General features: G+C 42.8%; 1 protein-coding gene across 1 annotated transcript; it reads right to left on the minus strand.

Moving 5' to 3' along the window:
* Positions 1-17,637: 17,637 nt before the first annotated feature.
* IL22 (interleukin 22) lies at positions 17,638-20,874 on the minus strand. The gene is made up of 5 exons (XM_053405260.1): positions 20,680-20,874; positions 20,016-20,081; positions 19,770-19,913; positions 19,397-19,462; positions 17,638-17,766 (listed from the first exon to the last, which is right to left on the minus strand). Exons 1-5 carry the CDS (start codon positions 20,872-20,874, stop codon positions 17,638-17,640), a joined length of 600 nt encoding a protein of 199 aa, XP_053261235.1.
* Positions 20,875-23,750: the final 2,876 nt, after the last annotated feature.

The following is a 23,750-nucleotide window of genomic DNA, read 5'->3' on the forward strand; positions in this document are numbered from 1 at the left end:
ACCTGACCATTAGGTCCGGTCGTGGCCGACTCTGGGGTGGCGGCGCTCATCTCACTTTATTGGACGAGGGAGCCGGCATACAGCTTCCAGGTCAGGTGGCCAGCATGACTAAGCCGCTTCTGGCGAACCAGAGCAGCGCACGGAAACGCTGTTTACCATCCCGCCAGAGCGGTACCTATTTATCTACTTGCACTTTGACGTGCTTTCGAACTGCTAAGTTGGCAGGAGCAGGGGCCGAGCAACGGGAGCTCACCCTGCCACAGGGATTCAAGCCACCGACCTTCTGATTGGCAAGTCCTAGGCACTGTGGTTTAACCCACAGCGCCACCTGCGTCGTCATGAGTTAAAAGCAATTCCTATCATGTTTTAAGAGGAATCCTTGTGCTCACAGCAGGGATTGAGCTTGAATTTCCCAGGAAATGCAAACAAGAATGCTTACAATTAGGCTGGAAAAAGCTTGCCAGAGAGAAGCCATTCCTAGTAAAGGATAATTAACGGCCAACCTTGATGCATTTCCTGCATTAAATATGGTTCCAGGTGCTTATTTAGGCTTATGAAGACCTGTTCATGTCTGTGGCTTACCATCCTTCTGTTAGGAGCTATTGCTCAGAACAAATCTAAACAAGACACACCTCACACACCATGTGCAGAGTTCCCATTAAACCACGTTTTTCAAGAATGAAAGGTCAGACTCAGCCTAAAGGCCTGTATGTTCCTGGCCATCTTCCTGTGAACATGTGTGTATAGCCACAGGAGTGGATTGTGCCTCTGATACAAGGGTTGACAATCTTACGGGGCCAGTGTGCACATTTGCAGTTTTTAAGATAGTGCCATGAGTAACAGTCAGGAATGGACGTCATAAGATTGAGGCATAACACAAAATGGCTGCCATGGGGATCTGTCAGGCTTAGCCAGTGCAAACGGGAACTGAGAAGGAAGAGTAAACAGTCTCTCGTGCAATGTGCATTTTTAAGGGGGTATGTACCCTTTTGCAGGGGCCAGGGGGCATCTTCAGCTGTGTTTGTGACCCCTGCTCTAATATTTAAACCAATGTATTTCAAAATAGCTAAAAAATATGGTTGCATGCCATCCCAATCTCCAGGCAGTGCAAGATTCCAGGGGTACCAGGAGTTTATCGGGGGTTCATGCTTCCTTTTGGGAATGTGGAACAGTGAGACTTTATGATATATGTCTTTATGTCTTTATGATATATGGTTTATTTGCCCATATTTACAACCTGAGCCCATGATGGAGGGGTTCACAGCATCGACACCCCAAGAAGGTCCTGCTTCTCCCATAGTTGCAGCCTTGGATTCAAGCAGAAAGCCGGCATGGCTCTTTTTCCTCTCTGCTTTTCCAGCCTGTTGCTTTTTCCTCTAGGTCACAGCACACACCTTTCAACTCTATACTCCAGCTTCTGTCATTCTCACTATCTAAGAGCTGGAGGAGGAGCCCCACCCATTTGCTACCTGGCACAGACCCCCTTTTCCATTGCTCCCCCCCCCAATCGCTTTTCTTTTGTTCTTTTAATGGCCGATCACCCAGGGTATCACCTGAACCTGCGATACTAGCCTGGCTTATTTAGCTTTTAACACTTGCTGGATCCAGAGATTAAAGGGGTCTGCCACCCACAAACTCATAACAATATTCTGCAGAATCCTGTTGGGATTTCCACAAGGAACCTCCCCTCCTGCTTAATGCCCTGGGAAGGCCAGGTCAGCCTTGGCCCACAAATTGAAGCAAGAAACATTCAGAATGCTAAGGGAGAGGAGACCGAGTGCCTTCCTGCAAAGGGTTGCCAGAGAGACTGCTGTTGCTTCTGCTACATCTAATCAAATTTTGCCTGCACAATATCTTTAAGAAGAGTGGGGCAGCCTGTTTCCAGTTCCTGTCCCGGAACTCTCTGTATCTTTCTCTATTCGACTCTTTCAGCCCCCTTTCCTCTAGGCTGTGCTGTAGATGGAATCTCGGCGCATTTACATGATTTTGAGAACAAACTTTCAGGGAGCTGAAAGGCGTATGCCTGTGCAAACCCACCCACAGATAAATGATAGTCTTGTAGATTGTTGGAAGTAGGACCCTGATCTAACTACCGTAATTTTCGCCCTATAAGACACACATTTTCCCCTCCAAAAATTAAGGGGAAATGTGTGTGCGTCTTATGGAGCGCATGCAGGCTCCTTGGCTTCAGCGATAGCAACATGAAGCCTCCGAAGCGCAGTGGGAGCGCTCCAGCCGCTCTCCGGAGGCTTCGGGTTGCCTTCACTGAAGCCTGGAGAGCGAGAGGGGTCGGTGCGCTCTCCAGGCTTCAAGGATAGCCACCTGAAGCCTCCGGAGCTCAGCGGGAGCTCCCAGTGCGCTCTGGAGGCTTTGGGTTCCTTTCACTGAAGGGTAGGTGCCCCTTCAGCTAAGCGGAAGGAGAAATGGAAGGGGCTCCGTTTCTCCTGCCGTTTCACTGAAGGGGTGCTGCGCAAAGAGGGGGAGATTTTTTTTTTCTTGTTCTCCCCCTCTAAAACAAGGTGCATCCTGTGGTCGGGTGCATCCTATAGAGCGAAAAAAACGATAAGTAAGCAGAAGCCCAAATTGGAAGTTTTGAGCATGGCCGCCTATAGTAACAAATGGAGCAGTTTAAGCTACCAACTCGAGAAGGGGAGAAATTTGTTCAGTTCTCTATTTTATATGAACTTTCCAAATCCACAGATTCTGATGCACAAACTCAAGTACATCACTTATTTGAAATTTGCTCTTCTACCACTTCCAGCAACTCCAATTTGCCAGGATCGGTTTTCAGTTTATTGGCCCTCCATTACACTTCAGCACTTCCACTGCCTCCCCGGAATCAGAGGGGAAAGAGAAAGAGATGCAGGTATCATTAGCACACTGATGAGGACACCTCGCTCCAAATCCCCAAATGAGCTCATTCAGCAGTTTCATCATGTAGGTGTTTAGAAGCAAGGGAGAAAAGAGTAATCCCTCTGGGACCCATGTCATAAATAGCTGGAGACTGAGAAGCAGTCCTCCAGCACCACCTGCTGGAAATGGCATCCAGCTAGGAAGAGAAGCGCTGAAACACACCGCCCTCACCCCCTAGCTCACGGTCAAACAAGGCATGGTGCAGAATGTGCCAGTGTCAGCAGCTTTCCAATTTAATGCTAAGCACTGAAGGTCCTTATAGTAAGTATACTGCCCTTTATCCAAAGATCACAGGGCAGTTCACAATATTAAGATCAAAGTGTTGGTGCTGACCTTTAAAGCTCTAAACAGCCTCAGTCCAGTATACCTAGAGGAGCGTCTCTACCCCCATCGTTCAGCCCAGACACTGAGGTCCAGCGCCGAGGGCCTTCTGGCGGTTCCCTCACTGCGAGAAGTGAGGTTACAGGGAACCAGGCAGAGGGCCTTCTCGGTAGTGGCACCCACGCTGCGGAACACCCTCCCATCAGATGTCAAGGAGATGAGTAACTGGATAACCTTAGGAAGACATCTGAAGGCAGTCCTGTATAGGGAAGCTTTTTAATGTTGAATGTTTTACTATGTTTATATATGTTGGAAGCTGCCCAGAGTGGCTGCAGCAACCCAGTCAGATGGGCAGGGTACTGTTGTTGTTATTATTATGATGATGATTGACCAAAAAAGAGAGCACAAATATGTAATAAAACAAAAATACACCAATGAGCCTATACACATCTGCTCAGAAGCAAATCCTGTTGGTTTCTGAGGAGCTTACATCAAGGTCGGGACAGATGAATCCAGCAGTTTCTCTTTCTCTAAGTTTCTGGTGTTTCCAAGCTTCATTTCAGTTCAGCACATTTCAACATCAATTTGTAGTTTTATTATGTCAGCATTTTAGTTGAGGGACGCGGGTGGCACTGTGGGTTAAACCACAGAGCCTAGAACTTGCCGACCAGAAGGTTGACAGTTCGAATCCCCATGACAGGGTGAGCTCCTGTTGCTCGGTCCCTGCTCCTGCCAACCTAGCAGTTCAAAAGCACATCAAAGTGCAAGTAGATAAATAGGTACCGCTCCGGCGGGAAGGTAAACGGTGTTTCCGTGCGCTGCTCTGGTTTGCCAGAAGCGGCTTAGTCATGCTGGCCACATGACCCAGAAGCTGTACGCCGGCTCCCTTGGCCAATAAAGCGAGATGAGCGCCGCAACCCCAGAGTCGGCCACAAATGGACCTAATGGTCAGGGGTCCCTTTACCTTTTACATTTTAGTTGACATTTCTTCCAGTATACACATTTTTGTATGCTGTTTCGCCTGGTTTACAGATTTCGGCACACAATTTCTCCTAACACAATGCATCTTGGTATATTATTTTCTTTCATTAATATTTGTGCCCATTTGTAAATATGGGCATTTTTGTACCCGTATTTTGCTTGGACAACTGCATTGCAAAATTTGGAGAAGTGTGACTTTCAAAGGATAGGTGTGCTCTGGTTTGCCTCTATGTTTTGGAAAGTGCAAATAAGGGAGTTCCACATTAAAATATGAAGCGAACCAAATTTCTTCCCCCTCCCAACTCCCAGGTATGGACTGCAGCCAAAGGGTGAAATTCAACATTGTGCTACAGTGATAATTCAAGAAACTCGAACATTTCTGCTTGCCAGACAGAACAATTTCCTCTCTCCTCTCCCATGCAAAGGGGAAAGGTTGTCCATTGTGGTAACAGGCTTCCACTAGCACAAAACCTAGTTGAATCTGCCCCAAAATGTCTCAGAAGATCCTTTTGAGGAGCACTTTCTTTTTCACCCCAGCCAACAGCTGGAAATTTTAAACCTGTGGAGCATATTAGAAGAAATTCCTCCCACATTTCGCAACCTGCACGTAGAATCGATAATCTGATAAAGCACTTTAAGCTAACAAAAAAAAGAGAGAGAGAGAGAGATCTTGATTGAGGATCTCCCTATCTACTCTGGCCAGAAGATACCTTTTGCTGAAGTTTAAAAGCAAATCCACAAGGACTTTACAAGGTTGCCATCTAGTGGAAAAAAGAAAAAATGGTTTTGTTGTTTCAATTCCCTTCCAGTTGAGGTCTGACAAGACCTCTCCTTGCTGAACTTCCAGGTGTTTGTTGAAGGCTTTTATATTATGATTATTCCAGCAGGGTTTTTAATTGAACTCTGACTTTACAGTTTGAACTCATTTTTTTTTAGTTTTATTGTATTGAGTCTCCTGTAATTACACAGCATATGATTTGTATAAATAAATAAAATTAAAATAAACAGTATCCACAGGTTCTATTTCCTTGACATAAAGCTATCCAGACATTGTTAATCTTGAATGCACATGCAGAATTGAAATTGGTTTTCCTACTGTGTGTTTTCTATGTACATCCCATTATGTTCCATCCATATTGTCCGTGTGGCAGAGCCATGTGGAATGGAACAATTTACCAGAATGATCATTTGCTTTTTTAAAAAAACATTTTAAAAAATCGATCCTTTTTTATAAACAATAACCACAATTATTTATTTTGTGCCATTGTGCTTAAACCCCATTTAACTCAGTAGAACCCCCCCCCCTTTTTTTTTAGATGTGCACAGATGATCTGAGCAGCTTAGTAGACATATGCAGGATTATTGGTGTCAGATTGCAAACATATTTATCTCTGCTTCCCTCTATGTGAGCCTGTGCCAACTTTCCTCTGTTCTTAATCGGCATTTTCATTTCATTCAACTGAGCCGTGCAAATCTACATTGCATCGAGCTGGGAAATTATCCTTATTGTTATAGCTAGGGAATAAAATCTATTTTCTCTCCTTTTGTCAAAACATTCTATTCAATCAATGTCATTTCTTCAAGAGCAGTAGCTCTTGCAATTAGAGTTTAAGTTACATAATCTTTCCCCCCCTGAGTAGGATAAAAGCCTCTGCTAATTGTATGCAGAGTCACCACATGGAGGTGACAAGTTAATGTTGTGACAGTTTGCCATTTGTGGCGGGTCCTTCACCATTTAATCCTTGTTATGCGTCTCACTATAGAAAAACACAAATGGGTGGGTTTTCTTCTTTGTATAATGAACAGCGCCATTTGTTTAGTGTTGATGTCTTGATAAACCCTTGCATTGAAAATAAGATGCTGAGATGAATACAATTTATATAGCCCTCTTGGAAATAAGACGTTGCCTTGCAACATGTTAGGCTTTGGGTCTATCTAGTGCTGTGTTGTCTATGTTGAGTGGCATCGCTTGCCTTTCAGCTCTCTGGGCTTTCAGATGAGTGCCTTCCCTCGCCTTCACTGGAAATACGAAGGATCATATGGGAGCTTTTGAATGTAACGCATGCTATGCCCCTCCACGCCATTCATATCAGCCAGAGGGAACCCCTTCTTGGAGCGATTGCTTGCATTCAATCTAGTTTCTGAACATCCCAAATATTTTGTGAAGATGTTGTTGTTGTTTAGTCGCTTAGTCGTGTCCGACTCTTTGTGACCCCATGGACCAGAGCACGCCAGGCACTCCTGTCCTCCACTGCCTCCTGCAGTTTGGTCAAACTCATGCTGGTAGCTTCGAGAACACTGTCCAACCATCTCATCCTCTGTCGTCCCCTTCTCCTTGTGCCCTCCATCTTTCCCAACATCAGGGTCTTTTCCAGGGAGTCTTCTCTTCTCATGAGGTGGCCAAAGTATTGGAGCCTCAGCTTCAGGATCTGTCCTTCCAGTGAGCACTCAGGGCTGATTTCCATAAGAATAGAGAGGTTTGATCTTCTTGCAGTCCATGGGACTCTCAAGAGTCTCCTCCAGCACCATAATTCAAAAGCATCAATTCTTTGGCGATCAGCCTTCTTTATGGTCCAGCTCTCACTTCCATACATCACTACTGGGAAAACCATAGCTGAAGATGTTAGTCCTTTGCAATCCTTCAACTTTATACTGGGCTTGTAATCGGTTCCTCTCTAATCACTTTCACATTGCTGAGCTATCGAATCAGCAGGGAATCACATCCAAGTGCCCTTCCAAATTCATCAAAATAATTGGGTAGATGAAGAGATGGGATAGGCTGTGGAAGCAGACAAAGTCTCTCAAAAGACAAGTGGTGGTAAAACCCAACAGGGTGGCATTTAAGAGCATAAAGCTCTAGTTTTCTTTCTAGAACATTCCCCCGAGAACGTCATCCATATAGGCTTTGCTTTTATTCACAGATCAGTGAGAGGGTTGCCAGATTGCCATCCTAGTATCTTCCAGATGTTATGGCTAAGTCTTCTATCAGGTCCGGACAACCCAGGCTGGTGAAGGCTGCTGTAGGTCACCAATAGCTGACCTAGAAAGATGTTGTGCCTTTAATGCATCTGATGTGGGTTGTGAGGTATGGAGCAGTAGAATGTCACAAAGCAGGAATCCAGACAGGAAGATGGTACTGTCTGAGATGACAAATTATGAGAGGATTGCTGAATGATAAGGAAACCACAGAGAAGCTAAATGAGTGTGTGTGTGTGTGTGTGTGTGTGTGTGTGTGTGTGTGTGTGTGTGTTGCTCCTCACCAGAGCTGATTTCAGAAGATGCTGAACTGATAGCCAGACCTGGATAACTGGGAGGGGACCAGCATCTGAAGAACAAAGAACTGAAATGGCAATACATGAAGCTCTAGGGCTATTTGACACATTAAAGGTTAGAAAGTTATTAGGGTGAAAAGCTGGGAGCACTTTCGCATCATTTATGCTATGTCAGTATCCTTACCTTTACTGTTTGTCTTAATGCTATCTATCAAACAAAATTAGAAACTCATTCATTCTCAATGCTTAGGGATATTGTGGTAGGTTTTGAAAGACAGAATGTCAGGGCTGGAGTTCGCTGCAGGTCAACAATAAAGGAAGCAGATCTCTGTTGTCAGTGAAGTTAACTCTTTCTTCAAGGAAAAGAACATACAACTCAGGCTAGTGGCCTCAGCAACGCTTCCCAGTAGGGCTTGTCCCTATGGAGCAGTTGCCAGGAGTGAAGGTCCCTGCCTTCCTCTCCTCTCTAAGGCTCCTTCTCTGCCAGATGTTTCCCCTAGCAGTCTCAAACTGTGTCTGTACACCTCTGGTCCCTGTTCTGCCCTCATTATCATGCACATTCTTGAACACCAGCGGGGAGGTGAACTTGTCACAGCAGAAGAGGGAGACTCCCTGGATTCTTTGGCAGCCTCTTGCCCCCGCTTTTCTGCATCAGCCTTGGAGTCTGAACTGCCCCCTGTCACAGACTCTTCCTGCTCACTAAACCCTGTTCCCCCTTCAGCATCCTGGCCCTCCTCCCAATCCTCTCCCACTGACCTCTCCTCAGTGTCCCTCCATTAATCCCTGGGCTCTGAGCCTTTGGGATTTCACTTGGGGGTTCCCCAGCTGGTGCCTCCCACCACTGCTCTTCATCCAGCCAGTCCATGACTTATAAAATCAGCAAACCAATCTTCAATGCCCTAAGCAACATCTGTGATCTTAAATATGAATCTTCAATTATCAATGTTTTCTCAGACCTATCCCCAGAGACCTTGGCCTGTCACAGATCATTCTAATGCTACAGTGCTGTGCTAGCAGCTACAGGAATTCCTTATTGGTGAGGCTTCCTATTTAAGCTATTAGTGCAAGTGAATTGTAAGTACCTTGTAGCCCAACAAATAGAAAATGTATCTTACTCTCTCTTCTTCTATTAAACAAACACTATATGAATATTAAAAAATCTATTTAGACTTCTGCTTTATGTATTTAATCCATAAGGGTTGGCTAGAAATAACACAGGAGACTGCAGTGTTATTGGGTCATTGAGACTGCTTTAATTAAGTAAAAGGTCAAGGGAATTATAATAATGAAATGTGAAAATGCAGAGGATTAGACTGATAAAATAGTACCAATGTACATTTTAATTATAGAGACATGCTGTGGTTCTCACAAAGATACAGCTGAAGCCTCATTTCCATTTCTTTAGGCAGAGAAATTTTACTAGAATAAAACTGTGGGTGAAACCCAACCAAGCCCATCTGCTAGTAGAACAAACACTGGGGGTGGAATGGATTACCCTTCTGGACTATTTGGACTATAATATAATCTTAATGGGAGATATGAATGGAGTTGTCTCTACAAATATGGACAAGGCACAAAGACAAGCAATCACCAAAGATGGGAGATTACCAAAGACCTTTTTTGAACTGACTGACAATATGGACTTGATTGACATTTGGAGAACTAAGAACCCTCTAGAGAGAGAGGGAACTTTTTTCTCTGAAGCAAAAATGACCTGGACTAGGATTGACCAAAATTGGATTACTAGAGGAATGGCACCGAAGATAAAAAAAGGTAGAAATCTGCCCCAAAACTTGCTCCGACCATAATGCAGTAAAGATGGAGATGAAACAAATGACACCCGGCTCCTTTAGATGGAGGATGAATGACACCTTATTTAGAGATGAAGAAGTATACAAAAAGGCCCAAAAAACTTTGAGAGACTATTTTGAAGTGAATTTGGCCACTAATGTTGAAAAAAGAGTAATATGGGATGCCAGTAAAGCCGTGATGAGAGGGTTTCTGATTCAACAGAATGCAATAAAGAAGAGAAATCGAAATGAGAAAAAAGACAAAATTCTGGAGAAAATAAAAGAAGGAGAGAAGAAATTGAGAGCAAAGCCAAAGTCACAGGAGATTTTGAAAGAAATAAAGCTACTTCAAGTACAATATATGGAATTGATGAACCAGGAAATAGAATGGAAAATTAAACAAATGAGACAGAAGACATTTGAATCAGCAAACAAATGTGGGAAATTACTGGCATGGCAACTGAAAAAAAGACAAAAACTAAATACAATTACAAATCTGGAAGTGGAAGGGAAAGACATACATAATCCAAATGAGATCAGAAATTGCTTCCAGAGATATTTCAAACAACTTTTTGCACAAGGGCCACAGAACGAAATGGATATAGACCGATTTTTGAAGACGAATGGATTACAAAAAATTTCACAAGAAAGTAAATTCATGCTGAACTGTGAGATAACTGACCAGGAGATAGAAGGTGCCATTCTAAATATGAAAGTGGGCAAGTCTCCAGGACCGGATGGATTGTCTTCCTGCTACTATAGACTGTTGAAAGAGTGGCTAATGCAACCATTGAAGGAAGTTTGTAATGAAATTATGGAGGGGAAAAGGGCACCAGAATCATGGAAAGAGGCCTACATTACACTAATACCAAAAACAGAGACTGAAAAGACTCAACTTAGGAACTACCGTCCCATATCCCTATTAAATGTGGATTACAAAATCTTTGCTGACATTTTAGCTAAGAGATTAAAAAAAGTATTGATTGAGGAGATTCATAAAGACCAGGCGGGCTTTCTTCCTGGTAGACATCTTTCGGATAACCTAAGGAATATAATTGACATTTTGGAGAAGTTGGAAGTGAATATAAACACTAAGGCTGTTTTGATATTTGTGGACGCGGAGAAAGCCTTTGACAACATTTCTTGGAGCTTTATGAAGAAGAACCTACAGGGTATGGGGGTAGGCCATGGTTTTGAGAATGGTATTGGTGCAATATATTCAGAACAAACGGCTAAACTAATTGTAAATAATGTGGTTACAGAACAGTTTAAGATAGAAAAAGGGACACGACAGGGATGCCCAATCTCCCCTCTGCTTTTTATTTCGGTCCTGGAGGTCTTGCTGAACATGATTAGAAGGGACCGGATGGTTAAAGGTATACAGGCCGGAGCCAAACAGTTTAAATTAAGAGCGTTTGCAGATGATTTAGTCTTGACACTACAGGAGCCAGAATCTAGTACCAAAAGAGTTTTAGAACTAATTCAAGAATTTGGTCAGGTGGCAGGATTTAAACTGAACAAGTTAAAAACCAAAGTACTTGAGAAAAATTTAACACCGATAGAGAGAGAAAAGTTCCAAAATGAAACAGGCCTGACTGTGGTTAAGAAAGTGAAATATTTGGGGATTAATATGACAGTTAAAAATGGGAATTTGTTCAAAGACAATTATGAAAAATGTTGGGCTGAAGTGAAAAAAGATTTAGAAATTTGGTCAAATTTGAAGCTTTCCTTGTTGGGTCGAATTGCAGCTATAAAGATGAATGTATTGCCTAAGATGTTGTTTTTGTTTCAAACTTTGCAAATTTTGGACAAAATGGATTGTTTCAGAAGTGGCAGAAAGACATTTCTAAATTTGTCTGGCAGGGCAAGAAGCCTAGAATAAAATTTAAGATATTAACTGATGCAAAGGAAAGAGGTGGATTTGCCCTGCCAGACCTGAAACTTTACTATGAATCAGCAGCATTTTGCTGGTTGAAAGACTGGCTGCTTCTTGAGAACACAGACATTTTGGATCTTGAAGGTTTCAACAATGTTTTTGGGTGGCATGCATATTTGTGGTACGACAAGGTGAAAGCACACAAAGCTTTTAAAAATCATATTGTCAGGAGAGCACTGTTTAATGTTTGGACTAGATATAAAGATCTACTGGAAAATAAAACTCCAAGGTGGTTGTCACCAATGGAGGCTAAGGCTCAGAGAAAACTTAACATGGAGGCTAAATGGCCAAAATATTGGGAAATCTTGGAACTAGAAGGGGACAGATTGAAATTGCAGAGTTTTGAGAAATTGAAAGATAAAGTGCGAGATTGGCTTCATTATTACCAAATAATGGAGGTTTATAATTTGGATAAGAAAGTTGGTTTCCAGGTGGAAAAATCAAAATTGGAAACAGAATTGCTAGAATCCAAAACTAAGACCTTGTCAAAAATGTATAACTTGCTGCTGAAATGGAATACTCAGGATGAGACGGTTAAATCTGTAATGATTAAATGGGCACAAGACGTTGGACATAATATTATGTTTGCTGACTGGGAACAGTTGTGAACCACCGGGATTAAATTCACGGCATGCAATGCCTTAAGAGAGAATATTATGAAAATGATATACAGGTGGTACATGACCCCAGTCAAGCTTGCAAAAATCTATCATTTGCCCGATAATAAATGTTGGAAATGTAAAGAGACTGAAGGTACATTCTTTCACCTTTGGTGGACGTGCCCAAAGATTAAGGCTTTCTGGGAAATGATATATAATGAATTGAAAAAGGTATTTAAATATACCTTCTTGAAGAAACCAGAGGCCTTTCTCTTGGGCATGGTCGGCCAAGTGGTGCCAAAGAAGGACAGAACTTTTTTTATGTATGCTACAACAGCAGCAAGGATACTCATCGCAAAGTATTGGAAGACGCAAGATCTACCCACTCTGGAAGAATGGCAGATGAAAATGATCGACTGTATGGGACTGGCAGAATTGACGAGCAGAATCCGTGACCAGGGAGAAGAGTCGGCTGAAGAAGATTGGAAAAAATTTAAGGACTATTTACAGAAACATTGTAAAATTTAAGAAAGTTAGATGGTGTTGGATTGAAATTGAGAGGTTTCTAGCTGCAATAATATATAAGAACATAGATGGGGAAAAGAAAGGGTTTGAAAAATAAGGTAATGTTATAAGCTGTAATGCTTTAAATGAAGGATTTGCTGAACAAATAATCTTAATTGGGATACAAGAAGGAGAAGTATGAGGAGGTCTGAGAAATTTGTTATTTAAAAGTATGGTTTATGAATTTTATGCCTGTGTTTAATGTTTCTGTTTGTTTTGTTTGTTTGTTTGTTTAAAAAATTGGAAAATTTAATAAATATTCTTTTTTAAAAAAAGGAATGGATTACCCTTTACCCTCAACTCCTCTGTGTACCCCAAATCTCTGCTCTGGAGAGTTGGGAGATCCCCCCCCCAACAGATTTGAGGAGTTGGGGTGCAGGGAAAGAAGAGCAAAGGGGAGTTGTGTTGTGTGAGTGTTATGGAGCAATCCCATCCCATGTTCAAACAAATAAACTTGGTCAGAAAATGTACACGAGGAATCACTCGGTGGTGTTGACCTAATAACTTCACAAATGTCATAATGAAGAAATCATAGACACACACACACACACCTACTTAGCAGGATGTGGCATTTCTATTCTATGCATCTGCAATAGATGCTTTTTTTAAAAAAAAAAGATGCTATTTCTCCCATGCTTGTTTAAGTGGAAAGAGGAGAAGAAAGTTCAGAAGGGGCACCAAGGTCCCCATGTTCTTCCCATCACAGAGTATGTTTTGCCATCATCCCACCGGTGCTTTCAAGAATAGTTCCCTGTTATAAACCAAGCCCGCAGCTCATTCATGTGAGAAGCAATGCGTTCATAGTAGGTATGGAAGAGAAATATGGCTGTTTGCATTTAAAGGTTATCCCCTCTTCCCTCTTTCCACAGTAAGACATGAACCAAAACAGAGACAGACACTTATCCGAATTTTGCAATGCAGTTCTCCAACCCAAGTTTACAAAAAAATGCATGGATTAAGGGATAGTGTGCATAAATATTAATATATTATTGGAAAATAGCACACAAAAGTGCATTATTTTAAGCAAAGTAACTCTGCCAAAATGTGTCAAAATTGCATACAAGCTTGTTTTAGGATAAATTCAAACTAAAATGTTGGTGAATTTTCATGAGGACGTTTTCTTTTTTTAAAAAAAAAATGCAATTTGATGTGAAAGTGTGGTGAACTGAACTTAAGATTAGAAAGAATGAGAAGCCAAAATTGATAGATCCACCCATCCCTCCTTAATGGGCAAGGCATGTGTAAATGCATCATAAATCAGAACCCAAAAGTATTATTGGTATTACATTTCTTTCCCAAACTTGACAATGGAGCCTCAGTTAAGTCTTCTCAGAACAAGGCAAGTGTGGATATAATAATAAATAATAATAATAATAATAATAATAATAATAATAATAATAATAATAATAAATACTCCGCCCATCTGGTTTCCCCCAGGCACTCTCGGCGGCTCCCAACAGAATATTAAAAACACAATAAAACATGAAACATTAAAAACTTCCCTAGACAGGGCTGCCTTCAGATGTCTTTTAAAAGTCAGATAGTTGCTTATTTGCTTGACATTTGATGGGAGGGCGTTCCACAGGGCGGGCGCCACTACCGAAAAGACCCTCTGCCTGGTTCCCTGTAACCTCACTTTTTGAAGTGAGGGAACTTCCAGAAGGCCCTCAGAGCTGGACCTCAGTGTCCGGACTGAATGATGGGGCTGAGGCCGTTTAGGGAGAACAGATAAGAGCTGTAGTTCATTGGCATCTGGAGGCTGGAGGGTCAAAGATTCCCCAACTCTGACAGGTGGGATTTAGTCACTGCTACATGTTCACTGGTGGGACACGGGTGACCACAGAGCATAGGACTTGCCGATCAGAAGGTCGGCGGTTTGAATCCTCGCGATGGGGTGAGCTCCCGTTGCTCGGTCCCAGCTCCTGCCAACCTTGCAGTTCGAAAGCACGTCAAAGTGCAAGTAGATAAATAGGTACCGCTCTGGCGGGAAGGTAAACGGTGTTTCCATGCACTGCTCTGGTTCGCCAGAAGCGGCTTAGTCATGCTGGCCACATGACCAGGAAGCTGTATGCCAGCTCCCTCGGCCAATAAAGCGAGATGAGCGCCGCAACCCCAGAGTCGGCCACGACTGGACCTAATGGTCAGGGGTCCCTTTACCTTTACCTTTTACATGTTCACAGACTTTTAGCTAGGATATTGACGTGAGCAATGGAATGGGAGGGACAGTATAAGAAGGAAGATCAGGGTGGATGCTGCCTATGACACACACCTACCCCTTAAATATAGCTCTGTTGTCCCAGCTGATGAATGAATGACTTCAGGCATTTTCGAACACATCTGTTCTCATGAGCACAGTGACTTCAACTGTGCAGCCATTCATGCCCCAGCACACACCATCCCAAATTCCTTCAGCTGTATGTGTTTCAAAATGAGCATAGCAATAGCACAAAACTTCTCCCAGACTCATGCTAAGTGTTGTAACAGTGCTGGGATACCAGCTCCTTAGCCCTACTGCAATTGAGAAGTGTGCTGTTGATGCTGAACTGATTTTATCAGTAGCAATGGGGAAAGGCAAGTGATTATGTTAGCTATGGGGAAATATTTAGCAGAGCCACAGTTACCTGAGGGTAAGGTTGCTCTCTGGAGGGGAGTTTTATCCAGCACCAGAACTGTACTTTTGAATTTATTTTTAAGTTTCTTTTGATGTAAACTATTATGGGAGCTCTAATAGAAGAACGAAGGGATGCGGGTGGTGCTGTGGGTAAAACCTCAGCGCCTAGGACTTGCCGATCGTCAGGTCAGCGGTTCGAATCCCCGCGGCGGGGTGAGCTCCCGTTGCTCGGTCCCAGCACCTGCCAACCTAGCAGTTCGAAAGCACCCCCGGGTGCAAGTAGATAAATAGGGACCGCTTACTAGCGGGAAGGTAAACGGCGTTTCCATGTGCTGCGCTGGCTCGCTAGATGCAGCTTGTCACACTGGCCACATGACCCAGAAGTGTCTTCGGACAGCGCTGGCCCCCGGCCTCTTAAGCGAGATGGGTGCACAACCCTAGAGTCGGACACGACTGGCCCATACGGGCAGGGGTACCTTTACCTTTTAATAGAAGAACAGCTAATACAATATCTGAGGAAACAGGGCACAGAACGCATGCAAACAGGGCTGGAAGCTGGGAGTGCTGGGATGGTGTAATGCAAAGTCGTTTCCCGTGTGAAAAGTTCCCTCCTCCTCTGTATCTCCACCACTTCCCTGAAAGTAATCTAAGAGTTCTGCACTCCCACAGTTCCCCTAAGCTACTGACCCAGCACCTGACTTCAGGCAAAGAGTAAGGAATGTTCTCTCTTACTGGCAAAGCCCACTCCTCTCCAGCAGGAGTGTGGAGCCTTTTGTGAACTACAGCATCCATCATCCCTATCAAGCATGGCCAATGTGGTTCATCAAGATCTGGAGAACCAACGGTTCCTCACATCTGCTTTCCAAACTTTCCTGCAGCACATCACCAACTCTGGCATTGCGTACTAAAAGTGAGTGGATAAAGACTAACATTCCAGTGTAAATACCTAGTATAGAAGTACCCTAGAAAAACGTGGATCTATATCACACACCAAGTCAGGCCACAGGTCCATCAAGTTCAGTATTGTCTTATGTGGTTGGTAGTGGATCTTCAGGGTTTCAGACAGGAGACATTCCCAGCCCTCTTAGGAGATGTGAGGATTTGAATCTGCGACCACTGAGCTAGGTTCTTTCTCATGATAAGACACAGGAAAGTTGTGATTTGGGAGTAATTGGGTCGTGGAACATCGTTCTAGAGTTCTTGAGCAATCTTCAGCTAACATACCACTAGCATTGTCCCATGCTGATTTTACACATCAGGCTGGGGGCGGGGGGGATCTATTGATTTCTTGTCCATGTCATTTTCTGAAGTAAAACAAATATGTCACTGAGCTTGGTTTTTATTTCTTTTTAATGAAGAACCACATGTGTGAAACTCCTTTTTTTAAGTCAATACATATTTTCATAATAAATAAAATGGACATGATCAACTTTGACAGGGCATCATTATGACATAAAAGCTGCCATTAAGCTTAACTCATAAACATTTCCTAGAATGGTACAGAATATTAAATCATATAAATAAATCTCCACTCATATAAATTATGTGATACAATTTTAAATAAATTATAATTAAATAGTACTATCTGCTAAAATGCTTTTTAAATAAGGCAATACACTTTGTCCTCTGGAGAGAAGTAAACAGAAAAGGGACAGATTCTTCAGATACCTGTTAACTCAATGTAATTAAGCAAGTTTGCTATCAGAAGATCCAATTTTATGTGTTAAAAAGGAACTTAACTTTCAGTCAGAGAGCTTGGCATGTTTTCCCTAGATTTCAATTGACTTGAAAATGAATTCCATTGAAACAATTGGCCTTTTTCAAGAAAAGATCCCAAAGCAAGCATATCAATGGATGCAGGACCACCAGGCTCATAAAGAGGTCCAGATTAAAGAGATGCTTCCATGTGGCTTATCTGTATCAGACTTCCCTAACCTGGTACCTGCTGGATGTTTTGAAATACAACTCCCACCAGATCCAGCCAGTATGGTCAATGTCTGCTATGACACGAGTTGTAGACCAAAGCATCTGAAGGGTTCTGGGTTGTGGGAAGGCTGATCTAAACATTAACATCCTAATTCCCATGATGGTGGTGGCTCAAGAAGTTCTTCTGCTGGCACCAAAACTGGAGTCTTTGTTACAGAGGCACCAAGTAACAAAATAGATGCTCCATCTGAGCCCAGCAGAGTCATAAGTTGAGTAGTGGCCTCATTTTTAAAGGCCTTCTTAATCTCCCATTCTTCCCTCAATACCCCCCCCCCTTAATCAAGACTAAATCGCTCCGTTTCACAATACTTCTAAACTCTGACAGGCGTGAGTTGTATTTTATGGACAGGTCCAGAGGAGTTTCCAATCACATGTCTGAGCTGGCCCTTCCTTTCAAGTAAATTTGTTTTGCATTAGGCTAACTTGCCGGCCCTCGATTCACTCTGTAGAGATGTTCTGTCAAAGTTTGCCACTAATCCAGATAAAGCAGTTTGAGAACTGCTGGATCGATACTTTAAAATGGGTCTCATGAAAGCATACATCCGTTGAGTTTTGTATGGGTAAAAACATTTGTGTCTACTGCCTTTAAAAGCGAACCATTGCATTTGTCTTTGATCCACAGAGGCCACCACCGAAGGAAGCTACAATGATCCTGATTGCCCACTCAGTTGTTCTTCTTCTTGCCGTTGTGGCTCTTGTTGGGGGCTTTGAGCGCTACAGTGCAGGCATCCTCCAGGTAGTCAAACAGCAAATCAAGCTCACCGACTGCTTTGTTTTTCCCATTTTCTCCCAACTGTAAAATCAAAGCAAAAACAAATTCTTCATCAGAATGGACAATATAGATTATAAAAGATGTTGTGTCAATTTTTTGGGAGGGGGACACACAGGGGGAAATGGGGCTACTCTAAGAATTAGAGCACAACTCCTCAAGAGGTTTTTCTACATAAGCCTCACTCAATTTACCAAGATCTGCAGAAGGATACAGCAGTGTGAGAAACAGAGTAGAACAGGATCTGTGCAATAGGCAACAGAGTTCTTACATAAGAGTTAAACAGGAAATATTCACAATGGAGGGTTCCCTCCCTACGTTCGTTTTGTGCAGGATTCAGTGAATGGAGGAACACAAAGACATGAGATCAGCTTCTGCTCAGGTGTGCCTTTCCTAGAGTTGCCTTCTGTGAGTCACAGTGGCCAAATGGGAATTAATATGACAATTCACCTTAGCGGAATGAGACTAAGACCCAGGGGCCCACTGCAAGAATGTTCATTGAACAGCCTGAACATTTTCTCTCTATAGTACTATTGATCCAATTTGGGTCATTTTGGATCTTCCATTGAATTCTGTTAGATTCTGATAAGAATGAATTACTTCATTTATATTTTGCATAATTATTTATTTAAAGGGATTGGGTGAAGGGGATAGTAGGCAATACCTCAATTTAGCACACATTTAAAGGCAAATCTGCCTAAAAGCAAATCTACCTAATTTGCACCATATTTGCAAACAATATGTGAACCAAAACACAGCCATCCTTTACCAAGATAAAGCATGGATATAAATGCATATATTGGTGAAAATAGCATACAAAAATACATTATATTAGGGAAAATATGAATATAAGGGGAATATGCTTTACAAAAGTGCACATATGAGACAGAATTGCATGCAATTGTATGTATTTTTGATGAAATCAGCACTAAACTGCTGGTTAATTTTCAGGAGCACTTTTTGAAAGTGGAAATGTCACTCATGTGGAACCTGAACTTAAGTTTGTTTAAAAAAATTAGAAACTGAGAGAAACCAAAACTGACAGATTTCTCCTTATCAAACCTCAATGGATTCACTACTGGACTAAACATACAACAACAACAACAACAACAACAACAACAACAACAACAACAACAACAACAACAATTCCACCGCTGAATGAAATGCAAAAGGCTTGCATTTTTTTTTTATTCCACCTTCAGGCGGCAAAACATTTTGTACTGGATAAAAGTTCAAAGGGAACAGATATGAATGTGAGCTAAGCAAATGCAGCTACAATGCAAGGCTGGCTGACATGGAGGGGTTTCTAACCATTGGCCTTGCTGGCTAGAGCTGATGAGATTTGCCATCCACAGATAGACCATCCCTCCGCTTTATGCTACAGCTCTCCCTACAATGCAGCTTTCATTTAACATGGATCATATTCAAACCTTATTCCCCTGCGTGTATTCTGAGGGACTACAGTCTGTGAAGGCTGTATAAAACATGCCTTTTCTAACCATTTGAATTAGCACTCAGCTATGAACAAAAAAGGGAGATTAATATTTTTATTTTTAAAAAAATCTTTTTCATAAACTGGTTTAAGGGTTGCTGGTTTTTTTTTCATTCAAGTGGTACATAAATAAAATAGAACAAATTTTAAAAAGCAACATACCTGTTGTAATTTGTCTTTCATTTGCTGCAGGTTCCTTTCAATGTGTTCTTTATCTCCCAGTGGTTTCTGAAAAGGAAGGAATGCAGCTAAGTCACAATGTGGTTTTTCATTTCACACCTTTCCCTTGTCTTGCACTTGACTGCAGAAAGATTGGATGTTTTGATTTGAGGTTTCCTCCTTTACCTTCGGCGCTGGTGATTTGCTACCTTGCCTTGTCTAGAAATATATTGCCAACTACCAGCCACAGACGCAAGTTGAATACCCTGCTCCCCCACCTCCCTAGAGGAAAAGCATCCAAGCAGGTGAAATATCAAGGAAGAAGAGGATCAGGGGTGGGAAACAGAGACAGACTACAGCTATAGGTGACACTTACACAGCCATTCAGTTTCCTATTCAAATCGGCCAAGAAACTTGCAACTTCCTGGGCGCTGGGATATTTGTCCCCAGAGAGGGTCATGAGGACGTCTGTCACCACAATATCTGTTAATCTCTTCATTAGGTAGCAGCGATCATTCACCTGCAAAGACAAGATAATGAAATTATGTACCTCGAACAACAAGAGAATAGGAAGGTACAAAGAGAGAATAGAAACATTGTTTAATGCACATGGGAATCTCACCTTGATGTTGGTGTACAGATGCTGCCCAACAAATCTGTTATCTGTGTCCTTATCAAAGTGTCTTCCCTATTTAAAAAAGAGAGAGAGACAGAATGAGAGTGTGGCAGAAAGATGAGGCTCTACTTTTTTAAAAGCTCAGCACTGTGGCACACCAGCTCCCTGAGTCTATATAGCTCTCCAGTTCCACAACTGAGTTGGAGGAGATTGCTGCTCATGACATGGAACTATAGAAAAGGATGCCAAGGTATTATAATGTTAGTGTTGACCTGGTGAGTGTGAAAGCTGCAGAAGGTAAGCAGGCCCAATGAGCTACCTAACAGATCGGAAGCGAAAAGCAGAACTAACTGAGAGCATCAACAAAACGTTAAAAGCCCCACACTTGCCAGTCCCACAGGTAGAAGATAACCATGAGTGGGTTGTGTAGCTAATTGTTTATAAAACGAGCTCTAGAAGGTTACACTTCATAGGCAGCTGAATATAATCTTGTGGGTTGTGGTTTCCCAAAGCGGCATACATACTTAAAGTATGCACATACCTGAAGGCAGGTTAGCATCCTTTCAGGATGGAAGGATGTCAAGGAGCAAAAGTGGGGAAATCACAAGACAGTACAAAGCATGTGAGAGCTGTGCAGATAAAACTGCAGCAGGCAGACCAATTGCTTTACCTGGCTGGCTAAAGTATATGTACGATTCCTGAAGTAGGTTTTCTGGAAGTTGTTTCTCGTGAGTTCGCAGGAGTGGTTAGTATGAATAACTGCGTCCTTCAAGGGCACGGGGCTTGCCAAGAAGATGAGAGGGAGGCAAGCGCAGCAGAACACCCAGACCAGGAAGCATCTGGTCCCATTCTCAAGTGGATTCATGGCTCTCCAAGAAAGGTGGCAAGTTCAGCCAAGTCACAGCTGCAGTCTTTGAACCTTCTAGAGACACACAGAAGGAGAATTTCCCAATGAAGACAGACAAAGATCTATTAACGTTATGGTGAAAAATAACAATTTTGCTTTATAAATTATGCATCTAACTTACATTTCAACATGCAGCAATATTACTTATATAAGCACTTGGAATTATTACTTACTTGTGATGTTTTTGCTGTGCTGTGAAGGAGTTGAGGGTTCCCCTATATATACCCATTGCCACCTTGTTCGAGAGATAGGTAGCGATGAGTTAAAATGACATCATCGAGTCTCTTACTTTCCACCATCGCTTCTGAGAATTTACTAACCACGACACCCAAAAAAAAAAAGCCACAAGACACAACCTCACTGGTTTTTTACTGTGTAATTTTTATGAGGTGCCCCTGTTGATGAGGCTGGGGGCAGAAAGATAGGTTTGTTCCCGACACAGCTGCAACTTAGGGTCAAACTAAATGTGACAGCATTCACACAATTGGCCAATGTGTGACTGGTGTGTAAAAAGTAGGCATTGGTGGTGTGTGTCTGTGTGTTGATATGGGTCATCATGACAATGGCAAGAATAAAGTCCTTCCTCCTCCTCCACCAGGGTCCCAATCCATACAGCTATCCCCACACCAGCTATTTACCATTAAGTATCCTGTGATGGCCTGGGACTCAGGCTCGGACTCTGTACCAGAGGAGTCTCCGTCTGCACCGGATCCTTTGCCTCAGGCATCATCTGAACCAAGTCTGGGCCTTGATCCTGAAGTATCCCAGTCTGCACAGGTTCCCCTGCAACAAACACCAGCTGGGCCAAGTCAGGGGCCTGAGCCTGCCCGGGCTCCAGATGTGGGGATTACCTCGTTGCCTTCAGCTGGGTCATCACTTACAGCTGCTCCACTACTGGTTTGGAGGCTGAGGCAGTCCCTGGGTCTAGTAACCCACCGACGTCTCCCGAGCTGCAGAGACTAAGGTCTGAGAGAAGGAGAGACCTGAGTACTCGTAGGAGGAGTGCTCACCTTCGGGCGAAACAGGGAGGTGAGTCGCCAGGGGGTGAGGACCGGCCGCTACCCCGACAAAGATAAAAGGCTGTTGGATCCCGCCCCAGGTTGCGGGAGCAACATTGCTGTATGCTAGATCCTGCCTGAGACCTTGTACCTGTCCTTGCCTGTTTTCCTGCCTCATGTCCTGCCTTGGCCCTGTCGGACTGACTCCTAGCGGAACCTTTGGATTCTGGACTGATCCTGGACCACGTTTCACGGGTTACCCTCGGGCCCAGCACAAATCCATTCACTGAGTTTGATACATCAACAAAACTTTAAAAATATGAAATGTAACACTGCAACAACTAAATGTTGTGATTGACATGGGGCATGGGGTGTGGGAACTTAAGATCAGAGAATTGGAGGGGACTGACCTGGCGGAAGACCCAGCAGGCTGTAGGATGAGAATGCAGGATGGCAGGAGGAGACTAGCCTAAGGGGGACCCTAGGAGCTTGGGAGAAGGAGATCTGGAACCTAGCAAAGGCCTGAGCAGGTAGTGTGGAGAATGTACCACCTCTGTGTTATTGGATACCACTGGTGTAACTGTCATGGCCCATTAAGGAGGTTCATGCACCTTCCTCTGTCAGTGAAGAGTCTTTCTCTTTTGAGGAGGCACCTGGGGATAAGTTCAATGGTGAACCGGCTCTGTCAACTCCATCTCTGTTTCCAAGGGCATGGATGTGGCAGTGTTACATGAACGATCCTTACGTGCCCAGTCTCTACAGAGGAGCACCCATTTGCTTGTCCAGGTTCAAGCCTTAGGATATCAACCGTGTGAATAGCTTGCCCCACTCTTCCTAAGGAGAGTGTGAGGGACATGTAAATGATTGGAACAACATCTTAAGTGATGCCGAGCTGTGTACCATGCATTTGTAACCTGTAGACCCATGTTGGGGTGGTGTACTGACTTCCTAAACAAAACCTTTGAAAAATTGCGGTGACATTTAACTGTCAGTAGTCTTGCTAAGATGTATAAGACTGAATCAGATAAGTGCTGGAGATGCAAAGAGGTTGAGGAAAAGTTCTTTCATATGTGGTGGACTTGTAAAGGGGTAAAAGAGTATTGGGAAATGATCCATAATGAATTGAAAAAAATGTTTTATAAGTACTTTCCCCAAAGAACCAAAGTCCTTTCTGTTGGGGATAATTCAGACTGAAATTCCCAGGTGTCAAAAAAAGGTTATTTATGTATGCCACTACTGTGGCCCATGTTTTGTTAGCCCAAAAATGGAAAACAAGCCAGGTTCCAACTAAAGAAGAATGGCAACTTAAACCGATGGAATGTGCACAGCTTGCGGACCTAACATATAGAATAAGAGAACAAGAAGAACACACATTTAAAGAAGATTGGGAATCGTTTATTGAATATATGGGAAATAACTGTGTATAGCTGAAAATGCTGGCAGCATTAAGATAAATTCAACAGTGTAAATAAGTTTTGATGGATGTAATAATGGACTACTGAATGGTATAGTTTTTGTGAAATATGCAGGGATTTTTGATATGTAAAATGAACCATAGAAAGAGAAGGAGGGAAGTCACTGATATCTTAAGAGTGTAAAAATGAGTACTTAAATAAAACAGAAAATTATATATATGTGACAATTGTGGTGACAGTTCAAGAGTCAGATGATAACAGCCAGGGCTCTTACTTGTCTGGGGAAATGTTGCACACCATCATGGCCTGGTCATGACCCACAAGAGTACAAAGGTGGCCTGTTGCTCTGGAAGTCAATATTCTGCAGTTTCAATCCATTTCAACTTCAAAGTTCTTGACTGTGCCCTGAGGGCCATAGAGA

Source organism: Podarcis raffonei, chromosome 10 (assembly GCF_027172205.1).
Source record: "Podarcis raffonei isolate rPodRaf1 chromosome 10, rPodRaf1.pri, whole genome shotgun sequence".
Lineage (NCBI taxonomy): Eukaryota > Metazoa > Chordata > Lepidosauria > Squamata > Lacertidae > Podarcis > Podarcis raffonei.